Source organism: Myotis yumanensis, unplaced genomic scaffold (genome assembly GCF_028538775.1).
Source record: "Myotis yumanensis isolate MYYU_CA2020_CCGP unplaced genomic scaffold, mMyoYum1.0.hap1 SCAF_22, whole genome shotgun sequence".
Lineage (NCBI taxonomy): Eukaryota > Metazoa > Chordata > Mammalia > Chiroptera > Vespertilionidae > Myotis > Myotis yumanensis.
In genome coordinates this window covers 11,372,800-11,383,082 of record NW_027223773.1, presented here as the reverse complement: position 1 = coordinate 11,383,082, position 10,283 = coordinate 11,372,800, and the positions used below count along the sequence as shown (strand labels likewise).

Genomic DNA, 10,283 nt, shown 5'->3' with positions numbered 1-10,283 from the left:
GTTAGGATCTTATCCAAGATCCACATAGTTTAGTGTGTGTGTTTGTCTCTACATTTGCAAGGCAAAAATGTAGAGCCAAGATAAAAACCTATGTAGATTCCTGAAAGAAAAATTGTTTTTGCAAATGAGTTTAGCAAATTTAAATGAAAAGCATGATATCACTGCATGCATTTTTTACTGAAGAGTATGTGAGTCAATCAATCAATGATCAATCAATGAGCTAATGAATGGCCAATGTTAATGAATGGCCAATGGGTGCTGAGTATCTTCCGGGTCTGGACCCTTACCCGTGTCTGAAAATTAAGGAGAATAAGCTAAAACGGTCCAGTTGTTGCCCTTTTTTTGGGAAGATAAAACGGATACCCACTTTGCAATAATTTGTAGAAGTGAAGCTTGGGCAGAGCCTTGAAAAATGAATAAAATTTAAGGGAAGAAAGGTCAGTTCTAAGGAAGGAAAACAATTGGATTTAATAATAAGAAAGATAATATATCTAAGAACAATAAGAAAATCCAGCAACGAGTATTACTGGTCAGTGGTGAGAAATAATTGGAAGGGCAGAAAAACAAACAAGTAGTGGAACATTTTCAGCCTTAGGTATAGAAGTTTCCCTTGATTGGAGAGACTCCAGAGAGGCGATATCTTTTTCTGGTCGTAAGAGTGACGCGAGCAACGACAGACTAGGGGGTAAATGAGAAGCAGGACCCAGGCTCCGAGACATCTTGGGATCTAGCTGAGAGGATGACAGCGGTGAGTAAGCACCTGGCTGTCGTAAAAGAGAGAGAGATGCCTGAGATAGCCCGGAGGACGATGTCATAGGCTGGCTGATGAGCTTACAGAACTGTCTGGAAGAAAAAGAAAACATTGTCTTTAGTTGTGATTTTTGACCTTCCAGTCTTTCTGTTCCTTTCCTTCTCAGTAGACGACCATTTCTTCTGCGTTTTCATATCTTTCTTGCCCAGAGAAACCTTCATAAATATTTACCAAAAAAAAAAATCAAGAAAATAGCTTTCAAATATACATCCCTCCCCAGAATATCATAGCGCAATGCAAGATGTCATCTTGCTTCCCCTCCCCCCTTATTTAAACGGTTTCTCTGCCGTTAAGACGCTCCCCTTCATCTGTATTAAATCTACTCGTTCTTTAAATCTCATCAAAAATGGGTCTTCACCATTCTTGATTCATTCCAGCTAAAGGTATTTGTCATCAGCAATCAGAGCCTACCTTATGTTTTAATTTTTGTACCTTATTAGGCACTTAATCGTTGCTTCTTGGAAGACAGGAAGTGTGTTTTCCGTGTCTTTATATGTATTCCCTGTATGGTTTAGATCAGTGATCTGCAGGGAGTAGGCGACCCTGCATGATTTGATGACACCATCCTGGTGTAGGCCCATGGCATTCTCATCTGGGCTATTACTGCGTCTCCTAACGCATCTTTCTGCCTCCAATTCATCCTTCCTATTGCAGCCCAAGTTGTTTCTGCACATTTTAGTTGAGAGTGGTATCCCCTTGCTTCAGAATAAAATCCTAGCCTTCAATAGTCAAGGCCCTCTACCACCTGGTCCCAGGCTACGCCCACCTTAGGCCTTATCCTCCACGTACGTACGCTGTGGTCTTGTCATGCTGGATCATGGGTCCAGGATGGTTAACATCAGGCCTCTGTCTATGCTGTTGCCTTAGGCTGGAATGTACTTCTCACCACTGCCAGGGATTCCTCTTTTAACCCTTCGGGTCCCAGGAGACGCTCTTTTGGGTTGTTGCCACCTTTGGGTTGTTGCCCCTTAGCCGGGATGCCAAAAGTTGGGTAAACTCCATCTCCTTGCCATGGACAAAAATACAGGAAGTGCATTTCTAGAGCATCTCGTCCAGACCCCGGGAATCTCCGCACAGGTCAGAGTCAGCCATTTAAGAGTGGCAACAACCTATAAAGTCAGATGCAGTCCGTCTTTACCTGCTGCAGTTTTGGGCTAACGTCGGAAAACAGAGCTAGAACTGTGAGAGTGCCTGGCACAGGGTGGGCACTTCCTAGACTTTACCCCGTCCAGATACAAACACATTCTCTTCACTCTCCTCGAGGTGAGCGTCATCAAATACTGTGGTAAACACACGAATCAACCGCCCCTCCACCAAAGACCTGTTTTCCGTGAAATTTCGGGTGTCACTTGAGGCAACCCGTTGAAACTTACAGATCGCCTCCCTCTGCTCACATGACCGATAATACATAGACAATTTCTTCTCTCCCCTCCACCCCCGGGGGATTGTCTGAAATGACTGTCCTTTGAAATGCTCCTGGGCTTAAAATATACGAAAAAGGAAATACTGTCAAAATGAACGGACTGTGGATCCCCTGAGGAGCATCACGTAACATTTATTTGTGGAGGTATGTCATCTCTAATCTTAAATCTGTCTCAGTGCGTTCCACTAGAGAACATTGGAAAATAGACCACCTGAATGCTGAATCAAGCCTGTCACTTAGCAGCCCTGAAAAAGGTCAAAACTCTTGTTTCTTTTGTGTGTGTGTGTGACTGTAGTCTGGCTTCTCTTTCTAGTACAAATCGTAAGTTATAGAGAAGATGCTTGGTAAGAATTTCTTTTTTTTTTTTTTTTTTTTTTTTTTGCCAAAAGGAAAAAGCTCTGCAGATATGATCAGACATTTGGTGCCAATGGGGCTTTTGAAACCTTGTCCCAGTTTCTTTTGTGTTGTTGGGAGATGCTTCTTATTTCACCAGAATGCATTCATCAGACCTTTGACTATTTATTCACCCTGTGTGCTCGGCATGGTGCTGGGTGTTGGGATTCAGCAGTGAGCAGAAAAAGACAGTCTTCCAATAGTGGCATCAAGTATTGGAAAGCGAGGAAAGATCTAGGACAGTGATGGCGAACCTGTGACACGCATGTCAGAGGTGACACGCGAACTCATTTTTTTGGGTTGATTTTTCTTTGTTAAATGGCATTTAAATGTATAAAATAAATATCAAAAATATAAGTCTTTGTTTTACTATGGTTGCAAATATCAAAAAATTTCTATATGTGACACAGCACCAGAGTTAAGTTAGGGTTTTGCAAAATGCTGACACGCCGAGCTCAAAAGGTTCGCCATCGCTGCTCTAGGATGACCAAACAAAGCTACCAGTGAACAAGAACTCTACTCAAGGGCTCTCAGTCAGAGAACCTGGTGGTCTGAGAATGTCTCCAAGGGGACCTGACCTTGGTGAGAAGGTCAGGGAAGACTTCCCTGAGGAAGTGACAATTGTAGTGAGAGATGCATGATGAGTAAGAACTAGAGTAGCATTCCAGGCCCTGTGAAACCAGTCGGCATGGCTCCTACAAGGGGGCGGAAGTAGGCCAGCGTGGCTAGCAGAGAGCGCTGAGGACAAGGTTGGAACAGAAGGAGGGGTCAAACCATGAAGGTGTTAGAGCCAGCCGTGGGCAAACTACCGGCCCGCGGGCCGGATCCGGCCCGTTTGAAATGAATAAAACTAAAAAAAAAAAAAAAAAAAAAAGACCGTACCCTTTTATGTAATGATGTTTACTTTGAATTTATATTAGTTCACACAAACACTCCATCCATGCTTTTGTTCCGGCCCTCCGGTCCAGTTTAAGAACCCACTGTGGCCCTCGAGTCAAAAAGTTTGCCCACCCCTGTGTTAGACCCTAGTAGGGATCATACCTTTATCTCCTAAATTGCTTGGGAAACCTGTCAACGGTTTATAAGCCACAGGAGACAAGAGCAGCTTTATGTCTTGAAAGGATCCCTAGAGTCAAAAAGCAGAAGGCACATTGGGGGAAGGGAGGGAGTGAGGGAAGACCAAGCAGTCTTCCAGGCATCAGATGGTGGCTTCTGTGACCAGGGTGGTGACAGAAAGCAGGCTGGAGATGGGAAGTAAATGACACAGGGCTTGGTGACAACTTGGACATATGGCATGACTCCCGGGTTTTTCTGTTGGCCAAGACCTTTCCAAATTCAGGCTTGTGCAGACCTGACGTATTTATTCTCCAAAGAAATATTCCTTTCAATGACCCTTTCACTATTCATGGAGCACCTATTAATATATTATTCTGGCCTGCTGGTGGCACAGGAACGAGTGCGGCGACGTCCGTCACGGAGCTTGTGCCGTTCGGTGCCAGAAAGTCTGATGCAGGTGAAAATCCGCTCGAGCACAATGAAAACAGAATTTAAGGGACAAGCCCTGGCCAGTGTGGCTCAGTAGGTCGGGCATCACCCTTGCACCTTAAAGGTTGCCGGTTCGATTCCAGGTCAGGTCATATGCCCAGGTTGCGGGCTTGATCCCCCGGTAGGGGGTGCGCAGAAGGCAGCTGATTGATGTTTCACTCTCACATCGATGTTTCTCTCTCCCTCACCCTCTCCCACTAAAAGTCAATAAAAAAAACAAAAAACAAAAACCATGAACTCTGTGGGAAGAGTAAGAATGTCTAAAAAAAAGAGAAAGAATTTAAGTGATAAGAGGTCAATTTTTCTTCTTTTTAAAAAAGTGCTTTATAGTGTCGCTCCCTCCCAGGAATCAGTGGAATAGGCAGGAACGTGTCAATTGAGGAGACAGGACTCCCAGGGTCAGAGCTGAGGCATCATTCCTTGGGCTCAGGTTTCTGAATCCCAGAGGAGGGCTCCCCTTCTTTTTTACTTTTTAAAAAAATACATTTTATTGATTTTTTACAGAGAGGAAGGGAGAGGGATAGAGAGTTAGAAACATCGATGAGAGAGAAACATCGATCAGCTGCCTCCTGCACACTCCCTACTGGGGATGTGCCTGCAACCAAGGTACATGCCCTTGACGGAAATCGAACCTGGGGCCCTTCAGTCCACAGGCTGATGCTCTATCCGCTGAGCCAAACCGGTTAGGGCTCTTTTTTACTTTTTATCCCCTCCCCCCTTTATTTTTGCCTTGCTTCACCGCCCCCCTCCCTCTCACATTTTCTTCTTGGCTAAATGCAGGCAGGACAATCAGAATTCTGATTTTCTCCTGACCTGTCATGGAGGCGAACAAGTTCAGGTGTGCATTTTGGAAGCTCAGGCCAGCGCTCTCTAGGGGAACTTGGAACCGAGGGAAGTCAAAGAGCCTGGCCTGCATTCACCTGGCTTAGCGTCCGTCTCTTTTTATTTGAGAAGCTCAGTTACGTGAATGGTTTTGGCCCGCTGACGTTATGTTTGGTCTCCCACTTAGCCGGTCTTGAACAGAACCACACAAACAGGACTGGGGGTCCATGTTCTTTTGTTTTCATTATTAACAAGCTTGATTTTTGTGAGATGACATTAGAACGCTTGATCCTAGGGTGACTCTGGGGATGTGATCATATAGTTTCTGACTTACATAAGCCTTGTAGAGCTAGGACCATTTTCCCCAACTCTTCTCACTCTGATACATTGTCTCTGCCAAAAAGGAGGTGTGTGCCCTCGATTCCGCCATATTGCCCGTGACCAACCCAACAACAACAAAACACCCACATCTGGACCCAATAGTCAATGACATTATTTATCAAAATAAATTTATTAAAAGTATGCAAAGACCACTTCAAAGTTTAGCTGCCTTCAGGACATGTTTTGGCACTCACAACGGACACTATTTCCTACACAATAGCACTCACTCTGGGACACACCGAGGGGTAGTAAAAACACAGACCGTTTCAGTGTCAGGGTCACGAGACCACGGGACCGATGATCTGCAGTCATGAGCACTTGGATATGCTTGCATGTAGTAAACACGTTAACATCACTTAGCACGAAAACAAACTAAAACTAAAACCACTGTGTGGCAACGTGGACCGACCTTGAGAAAGATGTACAGCCAGCTACCTAAGGCCACAGGATCCCAGACCCACTGATTTCAAAAATGCTTTTGGACCAATAGTATTTCATCGTTTTCTTTCCATTCCCAGGTTCCTGCCCTTCCAGCGGGAGACACCCCCGGATCAGACCACGCGCTCCCCGTGTGCTGCACAGTCACAGTCACGGAGGCCACCCCGGTCCCAGCCTCTCCTGGGGGACGCCAGCTTCCCAGTGCGCTCCCCAACTCTGAACCAACAGTTCTGAGTGACATCTCCCCAACACCCAGGCTGAATTCAAGGTCAGTCCCTTGGGGAAGGTCGCAGCCTTTCCCCCTTAGGAACAAAATGGAAAGTCCTCCACGTTGGGGCTCGTCGTCAGCTCATGTAGCATGGGCCTCGGCGGTGATCTGGGGCTTTTTACACAAATCCTGGTAGAACGCCGACTCCAGGAACCGGGGGTAGGAGTTGTTCTCCATCAGGCTGTACACCCTCTTCTGGGCTGTCGCAAAGCAGCCACTTGTAGCCTCTTGGATGTTCTGGGCAATGAGCGTTTTGGTTTGAAAGTCTATGTTTATCTGAAATAATACAACAAAGAAAAGTGGTTTATTCCATATTCAGAGTTAAGAGATTTGAATCTATTTAATGTTTGAAAACAAACAAACCCCCCCAAACTGTAATGTTTGATTAGCTTCACCAGCCTGGCGACTGAAGAAACTTAATTCAAAGCTAGGATCAGAGGAAACACATTGCTATCACCCCCACCCCTTTTAATTTAAGATTTCTCTTCAACTCTTTTGTTTCATTTTGGTGCTAAGAATGTTTGAAATATGCTTAAAATGGGAATCTTTTCCTTACCTCTTTGGGGGCTTCTTTTTCTATGAAGTCAGTATATATTTTCTTGGCTTTTGAGGACAGCTTTTGGGGTGACTTGGTTTTTTTGAAGTCTTCACAGGCCAGCCAGAATTCAATATTTTCTTCACAGAATTCCGATTTTAAAAAAGCCCTGAATGCAGCAAGACCATCTGAAAGGAAGGCATGCAGAATGTGAATTAAGTGATCAAATAATCCCTTATATTTTTTCCCCTAGGACTCTCACTCCCCTGCACCCATATGTTATTATTTCTAGATTATAGCAGTATCTTAGATTTCACTCCAACTTGTAATCCTCAGAATGTAGCTCTTTAAAGACTTAAGATGCCAGTAGGAAAAATGCTTAAGTTGGCACACTGCTCCAAAGATATAAATACTGGACTTTTGCTGTCAATGCAAATATTTATAGGGAGCCCTAAATGCTCTGGGAACCATGCCTCTTGCAAACATGTATGCAATGGAAAAGCTGAGTCAACCTTAACAGAGAGCAACTGCCACTGTAAATTATTTAGGTTAATTTTCACCCCCACCTGGAATGAATCAACCATGTACTTCCATGGTTCAGCACTGGGGAATAAAGGAGAAAAATGGGCCTTGCGTGGCAGCGATTGTCAAGAGGGATGGCTTCAGGCACGCTGCTCTTCTGTTGAGTGGACACAACCTCTCTAGTCTCTGGGGACCCTTGAGGCGGATTAAATTCAAGAGGCTAACTTACATTTGCTGGCAAGCAGCTCATCGAAGGCTTCTGACCACAGCTGTGCCTCCTCGGGAGAAGGCCTGCAAGAGAAGATGGGCACGTGAGCTTAGGCCCCTCGGAATCCCGGCTCCCGTTTCCAGTGCAGCAGACAGCTCACAAGCTTTGCAAAGAACAAGACTTCCCGCTCACCTGATGCAGGTTTGCTGTTTGCTCTTCTTGCCAGTTTTGGGCTTCTCAGGAGAGGAGGAGTGTTGCAAGAAGTAGCTCAAACGAGCCTTCCAATCTTTTAACCTGAAAAGGAAGGAGGAAAAGAAAAGATTCACTAAAGTGGCAACAGTTGAAATTGCTACTGCAGCTGATGGTGTTTTTTCTAAAGCCTCCCAGGAAATATAGACAAGCTGAACTGAGACAAAACAAGAACTCTTTTCAGTGCCTTGCTCATTTAATCCCTGCACTTCTGTGTTGAACACAGTTTCTTTCATCCATTGGAACATAGCTATTAGTTTTATATCTAAGGGAAGGTCTACCTAAATTACTAGGATTAGTTTAATAAATTTAGTTTGCATAGTTCAAAAGGCAGATGGTATTTCTGGCCTGAAAAAGGCAGCCGTTTTTCTGCAACGTTAATTACAATCCCTAGACATTTCACCCTTGAAATGCCAGTGGGACTGGCTGGAGCCAGTGACCATGATCATGTCCCTTCTGCCCTCGGAGGAGAAGGCTCTGGACCAGCCAGAGCTGGGCACCATGAGGGGTGTGTGACCGGCCCTCCCACCCCCGGCTACAACACTCATCTGAAGCAGATGATCCACTAAATGACAAAGTTAAAGATGAAAAAAAAAAAAGTGGATTTAAAAAGACTATATTCAGAACCAGCAAAAATATCTCCATGCCTGCAGCTCTGTAGGCTGCTCAGAATTTAAAACGCAACATAGGAATGAAGGGGATACGCTTAGACGCCTAGGGACAAAAAGCCGACCCCCAACTTCCCACCCGCCTCTCCCACCGCCTTGGAACCAAGAAATGTCTTCAGTTCCTCAACTCTACCCGAGAGCCCTTCGCTCGCGCATCCAAACACAGGCCACACGGATTTAACCTTATTTAGCCAATTAAAGTTTTGCAAATTAGCTTTTTTTTTTTTTTTTTTTTTTTTCCTGCAGAGACGCAGGCTACATAGTTTCCTATGGTCAAAGCCGAGCCTCTAGGCACAGCGCCTGCAGTGCTCGGTCGGCGCCGGCGGGCGGCGGGGAGAGAAGGAAGCCGTACTCACAAGGTCCGCTTCATCTTCTCCCGCTTCTCCTCGCTCTTGGGGCTGCTGCCTGAGCTCTTGTCCATGGATCCGCAGTCGTGGTGGACAGCCAGGAACATGGCACTTTGCATTATAGTCCCGCCGCCCGGGCCGCCGCTGCTGGCGGCGGGCGAGCCAGCAGCCGCATTTATAACAGGCGGCGGCGCGGGGGCGGGGCTCACGGCCTGGGCCCCGCCTCCCGGGGGCGCCGATTGGCCGCCTGCGGACGGGCCAGGGGGCGGGGCTCGCGCCAGCCCCCGGCGGTCACGTTCGCCTGCAGGGTCTGCGGAGCGAGGGCGCTGCTGACGTCCGCGGCGCGGGCTCCGTGCGCCCTCGGGCGGCTCGCGGTGGTCGGCCGGGGCCGGTGTGGGTGCCGAGCGGAACCTCGCGGGCAGCCCTCGCCGGCGACCTTGGCCGCGGCCTGGACGCCTGGCGGGATCGAGGGCGGTGCCCGCGGAGTTGGCTGCAGGCCGGGCGGGGGAGCTCGGGCTTCGCTTCCCTCCCCTCCCCCGCGCGCGTGCTCCAGACCCCAAAGCGAGGGAGGAGGGTACCCCGCAGGGAAAGGCCGCTCGCCGCTCGCACAGCGCTATCGCCTTTATTTCGAATGAATACTGTCGCCTCCCCAAGGAGACCCTCCCCTGCTCCTCTGTCACCCCGTTTAATGAGCGGAGGGACGCAGTGAACAGGAGGCGCCGTGACAGGACGGGGCAGGGGGGCAGGGGGGGTGGCCGCCTGCAGCTGGGAACACGGGACAGCACAGGAGCCAGGGACCGATCAGGCAGTGCTCTGCCGGGTGTGCATTTTGGTCACCGATGGACACGTGGCTGGGTCTGTCGGCGGGGCGCAGCCTTGCTCAGCTCAGCAGCCCTCGGCTGCCTCTTTCCAGAACAGAAACCACGGATTTCCCGATGGCGGGAGGGAGGGGAATACCGAGCCCTCGCTGCTGCAAGGCACCAGCAGCATTCCCGTTTAAGATGCATGCGAGGAGGCAGGAGTTCCTCGTGACTCATTCCCGGTGGGCTTAGAACTTACCAGAACACTTAATAACCGGCAAATAGGGGGGTGGGGGGGAGGAGAAGTTAGCGGTTTCCTTGAATTAAGTTTGTGTTCATTCTTCAAAAATCATCTCTGCTGTAGCAGCTTTTATATGGTTTGATTGGTGAGGCCGACTAGCCAGATAACCTCCACAACAAAATGCTTTGATTTCCGATAACGTTATTAGAACCGATCAGTGGAATATTCGCGTGGCTTTTCCACCCGGCGTCCAAGCAGACAGTCAAGTTGACAGCGTGGTATTGACCAGGCTGCACGTACTCTCCCTGCTTTACACGAGAGCGGTTAACAGACAATCGGAACTAGTTTACTGTCTTCTCAGGGTGAGCTGCCAGTAGTTGGAGCTCCAAGTTTGGCCATGTGCTTCGTTATGGAAAGGATCACCATTTAGATTTCAGTCATAAATACTTTACAGTGTCTTTGTGACACGGAAGAATGTCAGTTTTGTGAAGCACGCACTCTTCATCTCTGAAAAGAACGCGGCTGAATACCTCCTGCTTCCATTTTCACTTCCTGATGAATCAATACCTATTTATTAAATATGTGTAAGGAGCAGACGTGCTTCTTCTCGCCACTAAAAACCTCCGTATATT

The 10,283-nt window shown here is 47.6% G+C and overlaps 1 protein-coding gene across 1 annotated transcript; it reads right to left on the bottom strand.

The window, feature by feature from the left end:
- Window positions 1–5,477: 5,477 nt before the first annotated feature.
- RGS2 (regulator of G protein signaling 2) lies at window positions 5,478–8,746 on the bottom strand. Its single transcript, XM_070401261.1, has 5 exons — window positions 8,620–8,746; window positions 7,539–7,640; window positions 7,368–7,429; window positions 6,638–6,804; window positions 5,478–6,357 (listed from the first exon to the last, which is right to left on the bottom strand). The coding sequence occupies exons 1-5, from the start codon at window positions 8,727–8,729 to the stop codon at window positions 6,163–6,165; spliced, it is 636 nt and encodes a 211-aa protein (XP_070257362.1). The 5' UTR covers window positions 8,730–8,746; the 3' UTR covers window positions 5,478–6,162.
- Between the last annotated feature and the right edge of the window lie 1,537 nt (window positions 8,747–10,283).